This window comes from Raphanus sativus, chromosome 3, assembly GCF_000801105.2.
Source record: "Raphanus sativus cultivar WK10039 chromosome 3, ASM80110v3, whole genome shotgun sequence".
In the NCBI taxonomy this organism is placed as follows: domain Eukaryota; kingdom Viridiplantae; phylum Streptophyta; class Magnoliopsida; order Brassicales; family Brassicaceae; genus Raphanus; species Raphanus sativus.
Window position 1 is genome coordinate 24,499,806 of NC_079513.1, and position 21,531 is coordinate 24,521,336.

Here is a 21,531-nt window from a genome sequence, read left to right on the forward strand (position 1 = left end):
CATTCCGACACAATCTGAGTAACTGACCTAACCATTTATCAAATTACGCATATTTCCAAACATCTCAAGACAAGAAATAAAAGTTCATAAATATTAAAACTTTCTGATACCACCAAACACGTAAAGATAGCAAAACATAAGTTCTTAGATATCCAAACAAAACATGAATACCTGAAAATGAAACCTTGCAACGATCCGAAACAAAAACAACACCAAACCAGCATTTAACGGTAACTCTTCTGGAAACGAGAACGAGCACCACGACCACCAAACTTCTTCGGCTCGCACCTCCTCGGATCCGCCACGAGCAGAGTCCTATCGTACCTAACCAGGATATCCTTCACCTCCTTCTTCGACTGCTCGTCCACGTACTTCTGGTAGAAAGCCACGAGCGCCTTGGCGATACTCTGACGGATGGCGTAGACCCTGGGAAGTGTGACCACCACCCTTGACGCGGATCCTCATGTCGACGCCAGCGAAACGGTGCTTCCCGAGGAGGAGGACCGGCTCGTAGATCTTGTATCGGAGGATATCAGGCTGGAAGAGCTCGATCGGGGCACCGTTGAGCTTGATCAGACCGCATCCACGCTTGCAGTGGGTGACAGCCACCGCCGTCTTCTTCCTCCCGAAGCATTGCACGGATGCTTTAGCAGTTTGTGTCGCCATGGTTGGGGGTTTGCTCTTTCGTCCGCCGCTGGAATGAAAAACCTAATGCAGAGAGTGGCCCAAGAAACAAAAACTCATGGTTATATAGTGGAGAATAAACCCTAGGGCTTCCAGCCACAAACGCAGCGTTTCAATTAACTGATGATGAATAACGTAAAACGCAGCGTTTTGAGTTAACTGATGAAAGATTACTAAAACTCTGCGTTTTAAGTTAAGAAGTCCTTAAACGCTGCGTTTTAGTCACCATCTTTCTTCACTTTCTCTTCGCTCATCATCATCGGAGTAAAGTTTTCTCCGGCGAGAAATGTTTCTCCTCCGCCGTTATACCAGAGGAAGCCTCTTTCCAATCTCCACCACCGATTACAGGGGCTCCATTTCATCGACTATTCGCATTTCACCAGTCTCGAGCCTCCGCAAAGCTCCGATTCGAACCCATCAACCAAAGGAGACTACTTCGCCACAATCAACCACGTCGTCAACCTCGTCCGCCGCGAGATCCACCCAGAACGATCCCTAAACCGTCTCCGCCTCCCGTTAACCTCCGAACTCGTCTTCAGAGTCCTCCGCGCCACCTCCCGATCCGCCAACGACTCCTCCGCTTCTTCAACTGGGCCCGATCGAACCCTACCTACACCCCGACCTCCATGGAGTACGAGCAGCTCGCGAAGTCCCTAGCTTCCCACAAAAAATACGAATCCATGTGGAAGATCCTCAAGCAGATGAAGGACCTCTCCCTCGACATCTCCGTGGAGACTCTCTGCTTCGTCATCGAGCAGTACGGCAAAAACGGACACGTGGACCAGGCCGTTGAGCTTTTCAACGGCGTTGAGAAGACTCTCGGATGTAAACAAACTTTGGAGGTTTACAACTCCTTGCTCCACGCGCTTTGCGAGGTGAGGTTGTTCCACGGAGCTTACGCGCTGATCAGGAGGATGATAAGGAAAGGTGTCAAGCCTGATAAGAGGACGTACTCTGTTCTTGTGAACGGTTGGTGCTCCGCTGGGAAGATGAAGGAGGCGAAAGAGTTTCTTGATGAGATGAGTAGGAAAGGGTTTAACCCCCCGGCGCGTGGGCGTGACTTGCTGATTGAGGGGCTGTTGAACGCTGGTTACTTGGAGTCTGCTAAGGAGATGGTGAGCAAGATGACTAAAGGAGGGTTTGTACCTGATGTTAAGACTTTTAATACGCTTGTTGAAGCGATAAGTAAAACAGGGGAGGTTGAGTTCTGCGTTGAGGTGTATTACGCTGCTTGCAAGTTAGGTCTTTGTGTGGATATCGATACTTACAAGACGCTTATACCTGCGGTTTCGAAGATTGGGAAGATAGACGAAGCGTTTCGGTTGTTGAACAACTGTGTTGAAGATGGGCATAAGCCGTTTCCGAGTTTGTATGCTCCTATAATTAAAGGGATGTGTAGGAATGGGATGTTTGATGATGCGTTTAGCTTTTTTAGTGATATGAAGGTGAAGGCTCATCCTCCTAACAGGCCGGTTTATACCATGTTGATAACGATGTGTGGTCGTGGTGGGAAGTTTGTGGATGCGGCTAATTATTTGGTTGAGATGACGGAGATGGGTTTGGTTCCGATATCGAGGTGTTTTGATATGGTGACTGATGGGTTGAAGAATAGTGGGAAGCATGATTTGGCTATGCGGATAGAGCAGTTGGAAGTTCAGCTTAGAGGTGTTTGAAATACATACAGTGCTAAGGCTGGCTTTAGAATGGCTCTGATTTTTGGGATTCTTTAAGGTTGCAGTATCAAGTACTACTTGGAGATGAGTGTTGGTTAGATTATACTTGGATTTGGGAGTTGTGTGTGGTTGAGGACTTGGGAAAGAGAATGCATTTTGATGTACGGTTGTCTTATTTGTTCAATCTTGCTTTATACCAAACTATCAATAGTTGATACCAATCTTTTGATGTTCCCATTTGACATCATCAGATACCATTACAGCATCCAAGCTACTCAACAAACAGATAGAAGTTGAGAAACCAAGTGGGTCCAAGCTAATCAAACACAAGATCAACCATTAGTTAACAAAGTGAAAAGCTGTTCTTCATTGATATAAAGGTTCCAATGTGTATTGTGAGCAACACCAACCGTTGTCTACTTAAGCCATTTCAAAAGCCGAAAAACAAAAGTACCAACAAAGAAAATATACGAAAAGGACACAAAGTGATCAAACTACTCTGTGTTTAAGAAAAGGTTTTGGCTTCGGTGAGAAACAAGCACGCATGAAGAAGACCTTTTCACAGGCTTATATGTCAGCTTCAAGGAAGTTTTGAGATAGGGTTACCTATGGAGGAAGAAAAGAAACATGTTTTAGATAGTATTCTTCAAAAAGGATTTAAGTGAAATTTATGATTGTGATAGATATGAAGTAAATATGTTAACCTTCTCGCCTAGTTTGAAGGGTGGGAGACCCTTGTAAGGGCATGTACCGCAGCGGAAGGCATCACCGAGTCCACACTGAAATCATTGTTTAAGAAATATTCAAGTGTGGAATCAAAATATCGGACGCACACAGAGAAAGAGATGAGCAAAGAAGCTTACGCTGCCACATGCTGACTGTGGATTCTCGATTTGATCCTCGGTGAGTCCCAGCTTCACAGCTTTCTCCTCTATCTCAGCTCTACCACAGACACAATTCTTGCAAGCTTTCTTAGTGGTCTCACAACCACTAGCTGCAGAAAATACAAGATATGTTTACACACAAGGAACGAACAAGAATAACAAAAGGCCATATGGGATAATCTTTTATTACCAACAGGAAGCTGTGGCTTCTTGAGGTCCTCCTCTGTTAAGAGAGAATCCTCATCAATAAGATCATCAATAAGATCCAAGGCATCGCCTAGATTAACCTTCGGGAGAGCTTTTGCAGGCTTCTTGATAGCAAATGATGAACCAATCTTCCAAGTAGGTTTGTTTGCCTTAATCTGCATAGCACAACATGTTTCTCTGTTATATATTCAACTTTCACAAATAACTAGCATTAAGATCCTCGATCCTTGATATTATAACAAGGGAGAAGACATGTAAAAAGTTGCTCACCCCAACGGATAAGCTGAAGTTAGACAACTTAATTGATTTCAAATCAAGAGACTGTGGCTCCAGAAAACCAGCCAAGGTCACTCTCCTTTGAAGGGTCTGCAAGGAAGATACCATAAGATTGATTAAGTAAGAACGGATCAAAGAAACCCCCATTTATATAGAGTATAGACAAATCACAAACCTGTTGCAATTCTATAGTTTCACCCTCCGAGTTCGTGCAGACAAAAACAGAACCACCAGGCTTCAGAACTCTTGAGAACTCGCTATAGATTTTGTCACTTGGAAAATCAGATGTTCTGGAAACGGCTAGAACCAAGTCCACTGAGGAAGCATCCAAAGGAAACTGATCTGCAAAAATAGTCCAAAACATAATCATAAGACACGTATCTTCCTCTCTACGTATATTTAATGACAGCTTAACTGAGCACCATTTTTAGAGCCTTAGCTAAATAAAATGACGAGACAGTACTAATGAGGACCTGAGATTTGTACATAGCGTGGCTCAAACATATGCTAATTAGTAATTACAGCTTAACTAATCAAACAAAACCCTATTTTTAAAGCCTGAGCTGAATAACACAAGGAAAAAGGAACAAGGATCTGAGATTTGTACTTATTGTGGAAGCTTGAGTAATGATCAAAGGATCACAACGCTCAATCCCTTCCTTTGCGAGTTCCTTCATTATGGTCAGAACAGAGCTAACAGGCAACACCACATCATCCGTCACAGCCAAAACAGTCTTTTGAGTCACCATCGAATCCTAAAAAGGATCAAAAGCCCAAACAGTGAAACGTTCAGGATAAATATAAAAATCCAAAAGTAAATAGATTCCACAGCTAGCTAGAAACTCGAAAGCTCAAAACTTTATTACTGGGTTATAATTGAATTAAGATGAGGAGCTAATCACGATCGATTCAGCTAATAAAAACCCCAAAGAGAGAAACTTTCGGAGGTTTTAGCACAAACTGCATGCAAGTCGAAAAGATTACAGGAAACGAAACCTTAAACTCACCATGTTAAGATAGAGATCTCTGTAAAACCTCGCGAGATACAGTACCCAAAAACCCTAAGAGCTCTCTCTCTTTCTCCGCGAAATAAGAGAAATCAAATTCTCTGACCTTCTCTCTCTCTCTCTCTCTCTCTCTCTCTCTCTCTCTCTCTCCTCTGTTTTTATATACTTTTCTTTTTTTCGCCGACTCTGGCTTTCCCTTTGGTTCTCTTCAGTAACGCGTTTTACTAAACCGGGTTTATGATTGCATCCACCTCGGTCCATGGTAACCGGGTTTAGTTTTATTCTTTCTTTTTAGAAAACCAGATGGTAAAGAGACCGAGAGAGATCACAGAGATGATTCGGATAACAATGGTGTAGGTGTAACGTATAATGTTACTTGAATAGTTACAAAACAATATTAACGTATTACTACTTCAAGACGTTCTTTCTTTGTTTATTTATAGTTTTCAAGTATTTTGTTTCTACTAATGTTTTAACACATCTTACATCAAAATATAAAAATAAGCAAATCAACAATCGTCATGGCTGTTGCCAGAAAGCAGTCTTACTCAGAAACGTTTGTATTCGTACGGTATTAGAAGAGCAAACACATCATATTACATCAGCCAACGGTTCCTTTCTGAGGCAGAGACTCAAAGGCAGACACTGTATTATCAAACCTGACACGTGGTAGCGGTGCGCCGCTCTGTTTGATGGCACAAGCCGTTTTGTCTTCGAGTGGACAACGAGCTTTGAGCATGCTGAAGACATGGTTGTTCAGCCGTCGAGCTTTCTTCATCCCTTCCAACAAACCTTCCCATCCCTTTTTCAAACAGCAACAAAAACAAAAAAAAACATTCAAACAGAGAAGCAAAGTGTTGTTGATGAGAGGATGGAGAAAGCAAAAATCTACCTGGAGAACTTGAGGATTCCTATGAGTATGTGAAGCAGACACGGTCTCAACCTCGGAGACATTGAGTACTTGGTACGAGAAATCAAATAACTCAAAGTGAAGTTGCTGTCCGAGCAGGTAAATGATAGTGCAACCACCCCAAGCTATCGAATCACCGAGGACTTCTTGTTGAGCTGATTGTGGAACTGTTATCTCCTCCAGATATCCCTGAGTTCATGATTGCAAATTTTTTATAGGAAAGTTTTGAGAAGATCAAAATGTTAAAATGATTTACTTACGATCTGAAGACCACCGTAAATGCGGTAAAAATCCTTTGAAGTTGTGATATCGACGAATCCCGTCTTTGGAGGAGCACTCCATTTACTACAGTATTTGTCAAGAGACGCGCTTGTGAATGCAAGTGTGTATTCAAGAACGCTTCCACCGTTCATGTTCGCCTTATACAAAAGATCTGCACATATAAACATAGCACCATAAGAAAAGAGTAAACAAAGAAACTGATGATTGAATGAATAGCTACAAGCTCCTGATTAACCTGCAGCTTCTGCTTGTTTCGACATGGTGTAGAACGCTGCTGGATTAAGGCAACCTGGACTTGACACAACCGCAGAAGTCGCTGACTTCAAGAGATTGACAAGTGGGCTTTCGCCTTCTTGAGCGTTAACTATCTGTCCTTCTGCGCCCGGGATTAATCCCAACCATGGAGCTGTTTGCATGAAACGCTTTGTGTCTACTTCTCTCTGAGTAACATCAAGATAACAAAGAACATTTGTTAGACTAGAATTCATCAGACTGGTTAATTTTCTTACAATCTGTCTGATAGTACTGACCAATACGATATCGAGAAGTCCCATTGTATATATCACACTTCCAATTTCCTTTATTCCACGTAGAACTTCTGTTTTGAGTTCTGCCTTTGTGCCCCAGTTTAGTTGTTCTCTAATAAGCCTCATACAGCCTGTAAATGAAACAGCAAAAAAAAAAAACATCAGACGAACAGGAAATATAAATGTCACTAAAAGATGAAACACATCAAGAACTAAATTTCATAAGAACCTGCGACACCACCATCAAAGGAAAGCAATCCGATAGACTTGGGCAATGCTTCTTGCAATCCAGAGATCATTGGCTCTAGTGTTGTTATCTGAAAGTTTTCAAACATAAAAACTACTTTAGCTGGCTACTTGTATAGTTAGTACCGAGAAAGCAAAAATATTGTGGTACAAGATGTGTGAAATATAACCTTATTTGATATATGATCCAGCAACGCTCTTATAAGCCAAGGTAATGATCTGGATCCAAGAAGTTTAACTATGGAAAACAAATGTGGTATCCCGAAAAATCCACTATGCAACCGTGCAAAACTTTGATGTGCTGCATTTAAGTCCTACCGCACACAAGAATAATAAGCATTGGAACCAATAAAAACACAGTAAAAATATAATATGGAATGTTTAGTAACCACAATATGATTGTTTCAGAAGAAGTTAAAGTAAAAAAATGGCTTAAGAGATTGCTTCTTACTTGAGTGCCGCAGTAGAAACTAGGCGTAGCAGAAGGCACTGATGGTTTCTGAGTAGGAGGAACTTTAGATGAGCGGACAAATCTCTGTGTGGTATTGCAAAGTATGAAGTTTGGTAGGAAATCACTCTGCATCTCTGACCATATCTAGTGCCCAACAAAAATAAAATAAGAAAAGCTGAAAAAATTTAGAACCATAAATAATTCCATCAAATGATTGTATTGCTGACCTGTGTAGCAAGTCGACTGGAAAATGAGACAAGAGAGATGTTTTCTTGCATTTCATTCAGCATTAGGCTGAAAGGATCTATTGTAAGATCTTGTGAAAGAAGTTCATGTGAGTGCTTTAGGATATCTATGAGCTTCTCCAGTTCCTGCAGTTATGAAATTGTATATTTTACAAGCAAATACATAACAATTCAAGAAAAAGAAAAAGAAGAAAAAAACTTACCACTACAGCACATAGGTCCTGGGACTCAAAACGATCAAAGAGAAACTCCAGATTCTCTCTAAAAGTTTTATTCATCCTTTGAGCGATCAAACTTCTTAAATTAATTGTTCTACCAAGAATCTGCACATCACAACAAAAATTAAGAAGACTGTACCCCAGAATTAGATTCAATGCTTGAAAAATAAAAACTAACTCTATGTAGTGTCATAATAGTAGAGGTAAAGAGCAGTATTATTGTTCACCTTTACTTTTGTCATCTTAAATAACGCAGTAAACCTCACAGGCTGGATGGAGAACTTTTCACCATTGTCCAAGGCAAAGAGAAATGATGGATCAAGAAGCTCACTGTTGAACTCAACCATTGATAATAAAAGAGTTTAGATACTCACCAGTTACCAGTGAATGGGATTAATATCTAAAAGAAAACAAGTAGTTAGGTACCTTGCTGACCAGCTCTTGTAATATGTGAATATAGACTCCGAGAGTCTTGAAACAAATATATCAAAACCATGGTCCACCTACAGAAACAAGACATGATACAGGAAATAAGATTTTTTGTTCAAAGAAACTTTTTGATTCAATAAGAAGATCGGGTATTAAACTCTCATTACCTCAGCCTCAATTTCATCATAGAGGAACCTCTGCCTCAGCACAACCAGTGCTTGTTGAGCTGAGTCATTATAAATGTCAAAAGGCAGCAGAACACTCTCAATAAGGCCTGAATTTGGGGCTTCGAGAATGTGATCTATCAGCATCCATGGTAGTGAACATTCAATCGGGAACTGCAACATTACACAGACAACTATTTGTAAGAACAAGTCAAGGAAGAAGTGAAAATAAAGTGGCGAAGTAACATTTTTGTACAGCCACATACCTGAATAACACGTGAAGACTCCAGGTAAAATTCTCTAAACCACAGGAACCCGAGATCAGTCAATATTCCAATACTTGCTGCAGCCATAATAGATTGAAGTTGAAATGTCAGCTTAAAAAAGAGCCAGTAAACATCAAGCTGGCTCAATACAGCTAACCAAAAAACAATTTTGAGTATGTGGGTTTACCTGAGTAATCCAAAATGTGCAGAAAAAAGCTGAGCTTGTAAAAGAAAGTCTCCAGTTGCTTTAAGTCATTAACAGGAATCTCAGAGCCATTATTTCCAAAGAATCCCCCTGGCCTCCTCAGATTTCCACCAGAGACAACCTCATATATCAAAAACTGCAGGCAATGCACCTGAAACAACAAGACAGCAAAAAAATCAAGCACTATGTCTTACGTTCCGTTTATGTATCTACAATAATCATGAAATGGATCCAAACCTGTGCTGCTGTAGGGGCAACAGGCCTAGGATAAAAGAAGTTCGATTTGCTTTCATCACCTCCGTGTTGTGAAGATGGCATCTCATGTTCGGGCCTGGTATTTGCCATCCAGTCAGCTGAAAGTGTCCGCATATCAGAAAGAATCCTGAATGCAATCACACATATGACACCGTTAACAATATGAAAAGCTTAAACTGAAGGGAATGTGAGTTGAAATGGGCAGAGAAAGAATGGAAAACTTATTTACCTTGAGAGATCTTTCTTCTTTCGGAAGCTGGTACGCAACATCGTGGCTAACGTGTTTTGTACAAAATCTTGAACTTCGGCATGTATTGTCTCCCATAAAGCATCTGCAACTAATGTGTCACAGCGCTGCAGCATTGATCCTACACTCTTTATATAGCCAACAAGTTCTACCAAGGCTTTCCTTTCTTCTGCAGTATAATTGTACCTCACCACCTGTTAAAAATAATTTAAAACTTTAAGATAAAACAATCTAGTTTGAGAAAATATCCAAATACTTCATAAGTATTACCTTCTCGTAATCAGAATATGATCCGGAGGCTTCTTGCGTCTCTGCTGCATCCCTACACGGGCGAGAGAATTTCCAAGCAGATTGCTCCCAGATGCGTGCAGTCCATCTGCTTAGCAGTTGGAAACCTTCAACAACCATATCGTACATGTTTCCTTTCACCTCTCTGCACCATTCAGTGTATGCTCCATCATTTGACTTCAACAGCAATAACTGCATGAAAGCAAGTGATATTAACATCCTAGAGACTTAAGATAAGAGCAAGAAACTCGCAACTCCAGGGAAAAATATTAGCGTAAGCACCTGATTCATGGATGAAGCAAATCGGATGGTGAAATCGTCGTGCTCAGCACGGAGAGCTCCAATGTGGTTAACTATCAAATAATGCCTCTGGTATGTAAAATATGTTAAGGCTTGCAATCTTCAGAGCATGTGTTCAATTTACAATGATGCAGATGATAGTTAAATAGGCATGTAACAGTTAAAAAATATGAAAGGATATTCTAGCGCTTCACGTGGAGGAAGCTCATGAGGTGCTGGAAGAGTCAGAAGGCGAGTCTGTGATGAAAACTTTTGAAAATATACTGACAGTTCTTTCAAAATTGCAGCAGGAGAAAGATGGAGATCTGGAAACGCAGGAATGACAGGATCATTCTGTTTACAGAAAAAATAAATACAACACAGATGTTAGTAAGCAAGTCGGAGACGAGGCTTCTAAGGAAACTTAAATAGGTATAACATGTACTTCAATACCTTGAAAATGTTGATCATTCTGTTGAGTTTTACCCTCTTGTATAAAGCCTCGGTATCTTTCTCTGATGGCGTTGCTAACACAACAAGAACGGGTAAGACTCGGAGAAGAATATACCTCTCAGGAAATAGGAGTGCGAAATCCAACTCCAGAGACTCAACAATGAAAACTATGAGAACTTGGAGGATGTCCTCCACACTAAATTTACTTTAAGGAATCCAAAAGGTTGCAATATAGAAATACAGCATGATTGTAAGAACTATATACTGACGACAGTGATGTTAAATATCTAGAAGAAAGGATACTTGTTCACACGGAACATCTCAACATGCAAGTTAAGTAAAATAGCCCATCTTGTGCTCAGGAAAATCTGCAAACACAAGAAATCTCATTTTCATTTATGACAATTCACAGGGGAATGCAATAAGAAATGAACGCAAAAACAAGCCATGCCAGCACCTGTAAGTCATCTAACTCTTCTCTCATGGTATCCGTATCTTGCCACTGTGCACTGACTTGAGTGAATGTTCTGAAAAGAGTGAAACTATAATAAGAAAAGATACAACAGAAAAGCATCTAGGAAACTACTACAGCTACAAAGAAAGTGGTAGTAGCCAATATGGAAGTGTCCTGTCTGCAATTCTACATAGAAAATGTAAAGACTAGATAGACAATAATATTTTCTTTTACCTTTTATACCAAGAGAAATCATTAGGAATGCTAGCTTTGGCATTTTTAAGATGATCAAGCTGAACCAAGACATCAAGCAACTTCAGCATTGACCTATATTAAGTAAAATCAAAGTCAAATTATATACAGAAGGAGTGTGTAAATGTCTTAGGATGTATACAGAGGCAAAAGAGAAGTTATAACCCACCAAAGATGTGTGACAGTGGGGCCATTGATTCGCCGTTCAGGCCTTGAAAACCTCTGCATATCAGCAGCTAGCTGCAGAGGCGTAGAGTATATAAGCACATTATTTCTGATACAGGAATTTCAATGAAAATAAACAGGAAAGGAGATACAACGCACTTTAGCTGAAGCCGACGATTGCCATCTCTGAATTTCGCGTAAGCGACTCATTTCTAAGTCCAAAACTTGATATGTTTCTAGATACAAATCTGCCTGGCTATGCTTCATAGATTCTGGAAGCTGGATGTATATCATAAATGAAGAATTAACTCATAGCATGATTACTTTCTACTAAAACAATGACTAAGTAGATAACCAATGGAGTAGAGTAATAGAATTCACAAGACGAACCTGAGGCAGTGCTTTGACACAACTTCTATATGTGTATAGAATTGACGCCATCTCTTTTCCTTCTTGTATAAGCGTGTTCTGGACAGAGTTGATCAAACAATTACTTAGAAATATCAAAATATAATAAGACTGCAACCACTACGAAAACCAAGTATGGAAAAAGAAGGATGTAGCTATCAAAATCTTAATTTTAAACAGCTACATAAAATGGAAGGTAAAAGAAGAAGAGTCCTACAACATACCAGCTGGTTAAGAGCTTTTGTGTCTTCTGAAAGAGATAACCGGTATGCTGCAACATCACTATACTCTGCAAAACCAACCATCTTAAACTCAGTTGACTAAAATAGTGAAGAGGAAAAAAGGAAAAGAGAGAGGTAAAGAAAGAAACCGATGGGACTATCGGTTGCAGCTCTTTCAGCTGAAACCATCACAGCAGGTCCTTGCACTTCTGGTTGCTCATCCTATCACATAGTCCCAAACAAACACACAGAATGCGTCAAGAAAAGTTGTTACAAAGACTCCAACTTTTATATTCAGCATTTCGTTAAAAAACCTATTTTTCACTGCTAAGTGGTAATTAGGCAACAGAGTTTTGAGACTAGTCCAAGATCCGCGAATAAATCACAACAAGTTCTCTCCTTTCTAGTCAAACTTTTGAAATTGAGCTCCAGGAAGAAACATTATAGTCATATCTATTCATCTTAAGAAGCACAAATTTCTAAATTTAACACCAAATGAATTCAAAATCGAAAGTAACCTCTAAGGAGAAAGTGGAAAGAGCTGCGATTGCTTCCTCTACCGGAACCGCCATTGTCGTCACCTCTACAAAATTTAGAAAGCAATCAGCAGCTGGAAGCCAGCATCAGCGAGACTAAAGGAGAAAGCTTTCTCGACTTTGCGTTTTCTCACCTAACAACAATGGAGATGAGAGCTGCTACTACTTCTTCTTCGAGCCGATCGATTTCGATTCTTTACGGATCCAGAAAATTTCTACTACCTTTAAGCTTTGAAGCTCTCTCTCTCTCTCTCTCTCTCTCTCTCTCTCTCTCTCTCTCTCTCTCTCTCTCTTTTTAACTAAACAAATGAAGACCTCTGGACTCTGAAATCGCGACTAGTGTTCGTCATGTCATCTTTAAGAAGAAGGTTTTAATTATACTCTTAATACTTATCATTTTATTCTAAAATCTTTGTTAGTTGTTATACAAAAAGAGTTTTATATTTCTCTGAGAACTTGTTTACATATATCAAAGCTTTAAGACGAAGCATTTTCATTTGTCTTTTCTTTGAAGCAAACTTGATGACTGCACTAAATCCATTCATTAGTTCATTCATTTTACCCATTCCATTTCTTCTTATATTGGACAAACATAAAACATCTTTATCAAACACACAGGAAAGAAAAAATAGAACTACAATTTTTTATGTTGGGCACAAGATAAGTCAAAGCTTTCATGATCCAAAATGTAACTAAATTGTTTGGTTTAACTCCAATCGGGGATCAGAACCAGCACTTGGTTTCATCTTAGCACCTGCGTTGGTACCATAAGGAATGTGCATGCTAATCTCCTATTGTAAGAGATATTACAGTCTTAACCCAAAATTGTTTTGTCAACAAACATATATAAATTAAGAAATCTAAAACACTAGAGCGGTCTTTGATACAAAAGAACTCAAAAAAGGGAAAATAGAATTAGAAAAGGGAGACGAAGTTGTTGAGAAAGGAAAAGAAAAAAAGAGTCAATTTCATTCATTCCAATGTTTTCAAGAGCCTGAAGAGACCAGCTGCTTCTCGAACCCGTGAAAAGTCTATGCAGAAAGCTTGAACCTCTATGAATAGATCCTTCACTGCCAACATTTACCAAAACATAAACAAAAACATTTCATAGAAGATGATTACATTTCTAAAATCTTCCATTGTCTAAAAAAAAAAAGAGATGAGATCAGTTAAAAGAGAATAGATATACCGTCGATGTTGTTGTTACGAATTAAACTCTGCAAGAAGACGCAAACCAGCCGTACGAGCCTATTCTGCATATATTTGTCTTGCTGCTACACATCGAAAACAATATGTCACTATACCCCCATTAACGAAACAACCAAATACAAGAACTTTACAAAATCCTAAACCAGCAAATCCGAAAAAGTATATACAGAGATAAGCACATAATGTCAGAGCACGAGTAGAAGTATTTAACTACATAATGTTAATAGCTGCATATAAGCTTTGTTCAAAGCTGCCAAAGTAAAAAAAACAAAATAAAAGCTCTTTTTTTTAATACCTTGGCGTTCTCACAAGACGATATGCAATTAGTGATGAACATGCGTATAAATTCCTTGGGAAGCTCAACTGCAGTTGTGAGCCTGTTTACAACTTCCATCGAGTGCAGGCTCATCTCCATACTTACAAGAGCTGTGAAATAGCTGCACCGAGCATTCTCAGATTCCTACTTTCAATTTTATTCTAAGAATTGTAAATAGCGGAACTGATAAGGTGATGACTTACTCAACAATCTCAGGGGAGTTGATCAACTTGGTGATAATCTCAACTGCTATTTGAGGATTGCGCTCTACTAATTGCTGAAAACAAGAAACTAGATCAAATCATAGAAAAGACGATACTAGAGAAAGATAACACAACTGCTAGATAATGAAATCACATACCGGCAGCTTCCGTGGAGTTATTCCACAGTGATAGACAAGCTTTGGGTCATTTGCCAATGCCGTTGTGATTTCCTGGCCAACAAGTGAATAAAACTTGTTGTTTACTTCACTCCCAGATCCAGATTTTAAATTCTATACAGCTATATGGGCAAGGAGGATCAATTATATTATCACTATTTTATCTCCTCATGGTTATTTTCCATAGACTCTTACTGCAATCAGTTCCCTCTTAATATCCTACTGGGAGATGTAAGTTCTTTCATTCAACAAGAAAGGGATAAAGTGATAACACGAATTCTCTCTCAAAACTACAATGGCTATATTTACAACCTTCAAAAATTATGCATGTGTAGTAACTTTTCAAATGATATGTTTAAGTTTAACTCACTTATCAGCGTTAAATCAATATAAGCAATACTCTCATACTTAGAGCAAACCACTACTTGTATGACTCTGCGCACATATCAAGAATAAAGAGTAATACATACCTCTTGCTCCGTAGGTGAAAGTGTCACCTTTAAGCCCTTAACAAGCAAGTCTCTAACTGTTGCGCCTCTGCTAGTGTCAGCACACATTTTATCGTCCCATACAAGCTCATGCTTGTTATCAGGATCAATCCAAAGCAACTGTAAGAAGTTGAACCATTAAGGTCAGCTGGATAATTTTCTAAACAAGTTAAACAGTGAGTTAATCTTAACATTACCTCGCTCTGATGAACTGGGAACCTCGGAGGACATGGACGGATCCACCTAGGAGCCAATCCCCCCATAGTCAAACTTCCCAATATTCCACATACGGCCTCGTTTCTATCACCATATCCAATTTTGGTATTCCCTCCAGGTTGTACATCAAACCTAAAACATTATTTGACTCAAAGATCATCCATAAAATCAACTGAAAACTGGCACGTGATGATATAAAAAGGAAAACGAAGCTGGGCAGAAAAGTGGAAAGCTTGCGAGCAACTAATCGGAGTAAAATCTATATAGCAGTTATAAAAATAGCCGGAACTCCCGAACTCATAGGTTACGTACTCTGGAGAGTTGGGATCGCAACCACGAGGAACATCAGGATCATGCAATAGCTTTTTGAGGGCATAGTCTGCAAACATGTGACTAGATGGTCCATCAGCTTTGCTGCCATACTCTCGTTGCAGCTCTCCTAGCTCGGGAAAATCCTGCAGAAACATCAACATACAAAATCACTAACCAGAAAAGTTTCTCCAAATGTTCTCAAAGTAGTGTTAGGCATGATACAGGAACAGTTACGATGAAGATAAGATGTAACTAGTATATAAGATGTCTATGCTTCATCCGCTCTTACATTAGTTGAAGGATCAAACGATTTGATATAATCAACAGCTGACAGTTTGAGAATCTGCAAGAGAGCACGAATACTTAATCAGAACTCACAGGTCACGGAGAATATACATATCAGAACTTTGAGAGAGTATGAGAAAAGTGATTTCATAACAGCTTTAAGAAATCAATTTTTCTAATTAATCAAGTGCTTATATAATCACTGTTTAGAGAGATTCTCAATAAAACATTTTTTTTTTTAAAACATGGACAATGTTTGCAACACGAATTCATTGAGTACATAACATGCTTAACAAAAAACAAGAGCACACATTTTGAGTTTACATGAAAAAAAAAGGAAGGCAAAGAGCTCAAAGAAACAGCTATATATCATATCATCCATACCTCTTTCGCGTTGTTGTAGCTATTCCACTGAAAGAGGTGGAGAATAAAAACTCTCTCATACTTCTCCGCTTGCTCATTACAAGCAGCCTACAAAAAGGCATAGATATGATTAATTCTATGCATAAATCAAATACATATAAAAAAAAGGGCCAAAAACATGACATCAACTGAACACGCAAACAAATTTGCATTTCTAACATATTAGACGCAAAATGGAAAAAAAGGCTGCTTACATTTATCATTTCCGATATAAACGGGTTTAAAGAAGGTTTACGGGAAGCGTAACACTGGTGCATGATAGCAAATGCAATTAGACGATCAGCACTCTTGAGTATCATCGGATCCTGCGAAATATTAAAACCAAAAATCCCAATTCAATTAGTCCCAATCTGAGAATCGAAAGCGACAAAATGTAATCGAAGATTCGAACACTCCATATTCAAAGCAAAACCCTAGATTCAAAAATCAAATCCCTCTTCGAGTGAAGTAATCCGCCCACCACACCAGAGCCTCGCTACTGTCACAACAAAATCGAGAACAGAGGAGGACGTGCGTGTGCGTTTAGGGGCGAGGAGAGAGCACGTGCCTGTAAGAGCATGGAAAGAGCGGAGCAGACGGTGAAGTAACGAGGGCGAGGGAGCTTGGAGTTGAATTCGGTGAGAACGTCTTGGATCGGGCGGAGATCCGACTGGAGCAGGGTCCAAACAATCGCCGTCTCTTCCATCTTCAGAATCGTCATCGTTCCTTGTTGTTGATCGAGAGACATTCAGATTCTCTCCCCAATTCTCAATCTCTGTGTGTGGATATGATTTTTATTTCGAAAGTGCCTTTCGTCTCTCTCTCTCTATATGAGTGGAGACTGGCCTTGTACTTCTTCTTTGATTGGAAGGTTTGAACTGGTAAAAAATTTGAACTTTCTTAAAAAACATATTTAAGATTTTTACCAAAAAAAATAATAAAAAATCGAATTATTTTTATTTTTATTTTTTTAAGGTTCTTAGGACTATGGGCTTAAAATTAGGGTTTAGATTAGAGTTTATGACTTTGGGTTTTATTGTATAATCATAATTAATGTAATTTTAAAATTAATTATTGAATGTGTTTGTATAATATGGATGCCAAGTCAAAACTAGTAACAGAGCAATAATATTAATGCTTTTATGAAAAATAATATTAAAGAAATTATTTTATCATTCATGTATCCATGCATGACTGCATGAGGCAGGGGATTTTTTAGAGGAATGATTCAGAGGATTGAGAGACTGAGAATGAGCCAGAGCAACTTTCTGAAGGTGCCTTTGGTAATGATAGAAGAAGAAGAAGAATAATTCGACTGAAACTACTATCAGTCCAGGGAAAGGGGAGACAATATCTAGAAGAAGGTCTCTGTGTATGGTTTGGGACAAGAACACAAGATTCTACACGGCCTTGAAGTTTAAAGGGAATTGATTTCTTTGTTTATTTTTTATTATGATTCTGATTGAATAAAATTTTATATTCATTCAAAAAGAAATGGTAGAGAAGAAAATGGCTGTGATCATGCTAGGGTAGATCCCCCAACTGAAGTTTTATCCGATGATGTAGATGTAAATGATGATAAATCATGTGAAGAAAGCACTCGATGTAAATATGTTTTTTGATTGAATAAAATTTTACATTTATGCAAAAAAAAAAATGGTAGAAGAAGAAACTGGCTGTGATCATGCTAGGGGTAAATGATGATGATAAATCATGTGAAGAAGCTTTGATTCATGTTAATTGTAAGCTGAAGTTGTGAGCTCAAAAACATGGATGAGTATCAATCTATCTGTGTTTCTTTTTTGAGGATCTGTTGGTAGGAGGAAACAATGAGACGAGAGTTCTTTTCACATATCCTTTAATGCAATTTCAAACATCCTCAAATACATTTTATACACATAGGAGTACATGCAAGTAGAGAAAGAACTCACGCTGATTGATGTATATAACAAATTAATAATCATAAATTAATAATCCTAAAATATATATTTTATAAAGTTTTAAAATAGGTAAAACCTCTCTCAGAACCAATTCCATGGATGTTGAAACTCATCACAACACCAGTTCTTAAAATCTCCATCTTTGCCAATCAACAAACCCAAATCATCAATCTCCAAAAGATTGTCCATCTCCAAATACCCTGCTCCCTCATCCACCTCCGGCCTATGCACCCCTTCTCCCCCGCTGCCACCAGGAACCAGTATACTCTCCTTATTGTTCGACGAGCCACACGATGACACGTCATATTCTTTTTTATTTTGTTGCCCCGCAAGAAACCTAGACCAAACTCCATTTGATGATCCATGATCCGGAGTCATCATCAAGTTCCTCGGTTGCAACTTCGTCGAAAACGTTAAGCCACTCGCATCATTAACAATTTCTTGGTCTTGTGAACTACTTCGTTTAGGTAACAACCAAGAAACATTCGACGCACTTGATGATAAGCATGGATTAGCATTATAATGATGATCATCTTCTTGTGGAATGCTAAAACTCCCCGACCACGAACCGCGTGAACCATTTGACGGGCCGAGGCCAAGGTCCAGCCCACGAACCGTATCGAGTTTAAAAGACCAAGAAGACGACCCTTGGCTAGAAAAAGACATGTTCCTATTTACTTCTTGTTTTTGTTGGTGCAACAAGTTGAGTTTGGCCTCGTGTCCGTAAAGTTTCTTAGCGGCTTCATCGTAGGCCATGGCAGCTTCGACTGAGGTATTGAAAGTGCCGAGCCAGAGGCGGGTGCCACGGTTAGGCTCACGGATCTCAGCGACCCATTTACCCCAAGTCCGTTGCCTAACTCCACGGAAAGTGCATGCGGCGTTCTCCGGACCGCCTTTACCTTTCATACAACCTTTTCTAGATCTTCCCATGTTCCGTTTCTTGGACAGAGGTTGCTCTTCTTCCATGGTCTGTTTTTTTTTAGAGTGGTATGTAAACTAATTAAATTTGTAATGAGTATAAATACTGTAAGTGAAACCTGAAGCGTACGTTTATATATACTCATAGACAGTATACGTATTCTTACGTGGCATTTGTATGAATGTCTACGTGTTTATATGTATACTGAGGAATCTCGTTTTGTTTATTCAAATTTTCAAATGGCTCTGTGTTACACGAAAGCGACCCCGACCACTGTTTTAATGATGAGACAAGCCTTATATGATTAAAACGTGATTTTAAAACCTTTTCAACAGATGAATTTTAGACTTTTTCAATACACACTTAAATTCCGATCTTATATATAATGTAGTAGTATAAATGTATAATTCACTATAGGCCAACAAACTATATATATTATATAGTATAATTTACCTGACGTTCTCGCTTCCAACATTTCTCATAATTCTTATTCATGTTAATTGTTAAGTTTCAATGTAAATTAACAGTTATTTACAGTGAGTATAGAGTAATAAGAATATACATTGTTATAGTATTATAATTAACTATACTGTATTATGTTTTATTTGATATACCTTTTGGTTAATTTTTACTTTTTGATTACAAGTCAATCTAGAAGTCCTGAACATATAAGCAGACTATTAATAACTAGAGTTTATGCTGACTAATACATGCAGGTTTATTTGGGTCTATGAACTTTTAACATTTATTACTTCTTTAACTTATGCGACATTCATATCTATCCTACCATTAATAACTAGAGTTTATACTGACTAATACAGGTTTATTTGGCTCTATAAACTTTTAACATTTATTACGTCTTTAACATTTATTAACTTATTCGACATTCATATCGATCCTTCTTTCTTTTGTATTCCCGTACTGCGTACGATTGTATGATTTTCGTTTTCTGGTTTTCTTAGGTGATAAGTTTCACCGGTTTTGTTTCTGGATAGGTATAACAATTTAGATAAAATAACAAAAAGCAGGGACAAAATAATATACTATAAAGTCTACGTACCTGCGAAAATGGAATATGTCATACTTTGCCGCACGTGTCGAGATGAAGGATGGTCTGGCAAGCGACTTAGAACACATGGCTTAACCATTCGTTAGGTGCTTCAGCTCGAAGTACCTATATTTATACCATACTTATTTAAATCCTCTATTCATAATTTTCATATTAAATAAAAGGTCCTTGTAAATTTAGTACAAATCAGCTAGCCATCGGCTATTCTTAAAATGCATGAGGAAGAAATGTGAAGTTAACGGGGTAAAAGAACAAGTGTAAGATAGTTAGAGCCTAAGACGTGGTAAGTGTGGGGATGGGTGTCACTCCTACATAGTTGAAGATGCGACACTTGTTTTCTTCTGCTCCCCTACTTCTTGGAACTGATAAACTCGTATGGAAACAAGTACCTTAAAACCCAGAAATATATATAGGGTTTGGGACCATATTGATTGATTATGTTTCCAAAATATATATTTCCCTCAAATATTCTATCAGAACAAGATATTGATTGACATATAAAAGAAACAGAGCTTATAAAACTTACGTGAATACACTAGGTCTAACTCAAACCAAAATCAATCTAACTTGGAATCCGATTTAGTTCTACCGATCTAAACCAAAGCTAACTAATTCCATTAAAAACAAAATAAATGTATCGTGAACAAATGCGAATTAACCCTAAAAAAAACAAAAAGGCAAAAAAAACAGTTTAGAATTTTTATTATTATTTTAATAAACAATCTTATAATTCTTCGATCCATATTCATAACAGTCTCAAAAATTCAATTTTATTTTCTTTGATAAAATTATTTTTTTTACACTGAAAAAACTTATCGTATGGTAAAAGTTTTCGATCTCCGCATCCCTCATATATCAAATTTTATGGTGAATTTATATTTTTGCATCTACGACGTTTATATTTACTACATCCGATCTAAATAAATACTAGATTTTTAGTGGTGCACAGAAATTTAAGACACATTAAAATGTAACAAAATGTCTACAGCCATCACTTTGAGAATATGCACATATACATAAACCAATCAGTTTGTTCTGGAACTAATAGTTGTGAAAACATGTCTCGAAATACAGTTTTAATAAGGAGTCTAAATAATCAGAATATCTACAAAATTGTTGCCTTAACTAATGAAGTGATACTATGCATAAATTATGCAAGTTTTTGATTAAATTAATCTTACATTCATTTAAAAAAAATTAGTACATGTTTGATTGAAAGTGTAATTTACGTGTATTTCATTTTGACTGGAAAATCTTTAATTAGTGCTTTTGAAAAAGATGTACATAGTTTCGCGTTGAATAGCTGAAAAAGGGTCGAATCTGTAAATATTTTCAAGTATATGTAGTGATAATTGAAAATTAATCTATGTATGTGTGGGAGATTTAATACACGTTGGAAATTAATCCGAAGACTTGGAAGATTAGTCATCAAATCGTCGATGCTTAGATTCAGTGATTAAGTGCCATGCCCATCATCACTCATCAGCCACTAGCATAAAGAGAAAGCCCCACGTCGAGTTTCCCCTTTCCACATTAAGTAATTATGTCTCGATGGCTACTTTTCATATCAACCCACAAAAGTAAATACAAGTTGGTCTTGAATCTTTCTTTTTTAATTTAAAAGGTTCTCCATTTGCTAGCCTATTTGCTCTATGGGTGTGATTGTAGCTAAAATTATATTATAATTAATCCAAAGCAATGGTGTCATTGCAAACCATAGTAAGACCAAATACAGTTAACTAACTTAGCTGTTGTCCGAACGAC

General features: G+C 38.1%; 6 protein-coding genes across 9 annotated transcripts; 1 reads left to right on the top strand and 5 right to left on the bottom strand.

Annotated features, from left to right (window-relative positions):
- Positions 1-68: 68 nt before the first annotated feature.
- Positions 69-725, bottom strand: LOC108844148 (40S ribosomal protein S16-3). The gene is given in 2 exon segments (XM_018617366.2): positions 69-425; positions 427-725. Coding segments are annotated over 2 exon segments (441 nt in total). The 5' UTR covers positions 667-725; the 3' UTR covers positions 69-224.
- An 82-nt stretch (positions 726-807) lies between these two features.
- Positions 808-2,619, top strand: LOC108846707 (pentatricopeptide repeat-containing protein At5g18390, mitochondrial). Its single transcript, XM_057005260.1, is given in 3 exon segments — positions 808-1,052; positions 1,055-1,255; positions 1,258-2,619. Coding segments are annotated over 3 exon segments (1,383 nt in total). The 5' UTR covers positions 808-970; the 3' UTR covers positions 2,358-2,619.
- An 81-nt stretch (positions 2,620-2,700) lies between these two features.
- On the bottom strand, positions 2,701-4,891 carry LOC130509378 (anamorsin homolog). Its single transcript, XM_057005263.1, has 8 exons — positions 4,732-4,891; positions 4,332-4,479; positions 3,900-4,066; positions 3,719-3,814; positions 3,432-3,603; positions 3,221-3,351; positions 3,062-3,136; positions 2,701-2,963 (listed from the first exon to the last, which is right to left on the bottom strand). Exons 1-8 carry the CDS (start codon positions 4,732-4,734, stop codon positions 2,925-2,927), a joined length of 831 nt encoding a protein of 276 aa, XP_056861243.1. The 5' UTR covers positions 4,735-4,891; the 3' UTR covers positions 2,701-2,924.
- A 194-nt stretch (positions 4,892-5,085) lies between these two features.
- On the bottom strand, positions 5,086-12,547 carry LOC108847659 (protein PIR). The gene is made up of 31 exons (XM_057005259.1): positions 12,367-12,547; positions 12,215-12,279; positions 11,846-11,918; positions 11,700-11,764; positions 11,458-11,535; positions 11,227-11,346; positions 11,072-11,142; positions 10,885-10,977; positions 10,654-10,723; positions 10,500-10,564; positions 10,197-10,392; positions 9,943-10,097; positions 9,747-9,837; positions 9,447-9,656; positions 9,159-9,370; positions 8,912-9,056; positions 8,657-8,825; positions 8,470-8,546; positions 8,207-8,377; positions 8,037-8,113; positions 7,838-7,940; positions 7,596-7,715; positions 7,375-7,518; positions 7,148-7,291; positions 6,867-7,010; positions 6,680-6,767; positions 6,454-6,581; positions 6,159-6,363; positions 5,902-6,074; positions 5,624-5,830; positions 5,086-5,533 (listed from the first exon to the last, which is right to left on the bottom strand). The coding sequence occupies exons 2-31, from the start codon at positions 12,266-12,268 to the stop codon at positions 5,333-5,335; spliced, it is 3,849 nt and encodes a 1,282-aa protein (XP_056861239.1). The 5' UTR covers positions 12,269-12,279; positions 12,367-12,547; the 3' UTR covers positions 5,086-5,332.
- Positions 12,548-13,007: 460 nt separating this feature from the next.
- LOC108844183 (uncharacterized) lies at positions 13,008-16,655 on the bottom strand. 4 transcript variants are annotated; one of them, XM_057005262.1, is made up of 12 exons: positions 16,408-16,655; positions 16,055-16,165; positions 15,822-15,908; positions 15,442-15,495; positions 15,153-15,295; positions 14,822-14,972; positions 14,607-14,744; positions 14,119-14,190; positions 13,961-14,034; positions 13,737-13,878; positions 13,422-13,503; positions 13,008-13,302 (listed from the first exon to the last, which is right to left on the bottom strand). In XM_057005262.1, the coding sequence occupies exons 1-12, from the start codon at positions 16,585-16,587 to the stop codon at positions 13,205-13,207; spliced, it is 1,332 nt and encodes a 443-aa protein (XP_056861242.1). In that variant the 5' UTR covers positions 16,588-16,655; the 3' UTR covers positions 13,008-13,204. The 4 variants fall into 4 exon arrangements, 2 of the variants coding, with proteins under 2 accessions (XP_056861242.1, XP_056861241.1); XM_057005261.1 differs by having other exon boundaries at positions 13,422-13,506; XR_008943427.1 differs by lacking the exon at positions 13,008-13,302 and having other exon boundaries at positions 13,463-13,503; positions 13,737-13,867.
- Positions 16,656-17,813: 1,158 nt separating this feature from the next.
- LOC108846900 (dehydration-responsive element-binding protein 2G-like) lies at positions 17,814-18,814 on the bottom strand. Its single transcript, XM_018620084.2, has one exon. The coding sequence runs from the start codon at positions 18,743-18,745 to the stop codon at positions 17,861-17,863; it is 885 nt and encodes a 294-aa protein (XP_018475586.1). The 5' UTR covers positions 18,746-18,814; the 3' UTR covers positions 17,814-17,860.
- Between the last annotated feature and the right edge of the window lie 2,717 nt (positions 18,815-21,531).

What these genes read in the sequence shown, in the direction of transcription:
- LOC130509378 (XM_057005263.1), bottom strand. An exon ending in TACTCAAGCTTCCACAATAA is followed by an intron (nt 4,067 to 4,331) that starts GTACAAATCTCA and finishes CTATTTTTGCAG; the next exon opens with ATCAGTTTCCTTTGGATGCT. An exon ending in AAACTATAGAATTGCAACAG is followed by an intron (nt 3,815 to 3,899) that starts GTTTGTGATTTG and finishes TCTTCCTTGCAG; the next exon opens with ACCCTTCAAAGGAGAGTGAC.
- LOC108847659 (XM_057005259.1), bottom strand. Translation starts at nt 12,268, where the DNA reads ATGGCGGTTCCGGTAGAGGAAGCAATCGCAGCTCTTTCCACTTTCTCC. An exon ending in TTGCTTCATCCATGAATCAG is followed by an intron (nt 9,657 to 9,746) that starts GTGCTTACGCTA and finishes GCTTTCATGCAG; the next exon opens with TTATTGCTGTTGAAGTCAAA. An exon ending in CATATTCTGATTACGAGAAG is followed by an intron (nt 9,371 to 9,446) that starts GTAATACTTATG and finishes TATTTTTAACAG; the next exon opens with GTGGTGAGGTACAATTATAC.
- LOC108844183 (XM_057005261.1), bottom strand. Translation starts at nt 16,587, where the DNA reads ATGTCTCTCGATCAACAACAAGGAACGATGACGATTCTGAAGATGGAA. An exon ending in GCTACAACAACGCGAAAGAG is followed by an intron (nt 15,496 to 15,821) that starts GTATGGATGATA and finishes GCTCTCTTGCAG; the next exon opens with ATTCTCAAACTGTCAGCTGT. An exon ending in TAACTCCACGGAAGCTGCCG is followed by an intron (nt 14,035 to 14,118) that starts GTATGTGATTTC and finishes TCTTGTTTTCAG; the next exon opens with CAATTAGTAGAGCGCAATCC.
- LOC108846900 (XM_018620084.2), bottom strand. Translation starts at nt 18,745, where the DNA reads ATGGAAGAAGAGCAACCTCTGTCCAAGAAACGGAACATGGGAAGATCT.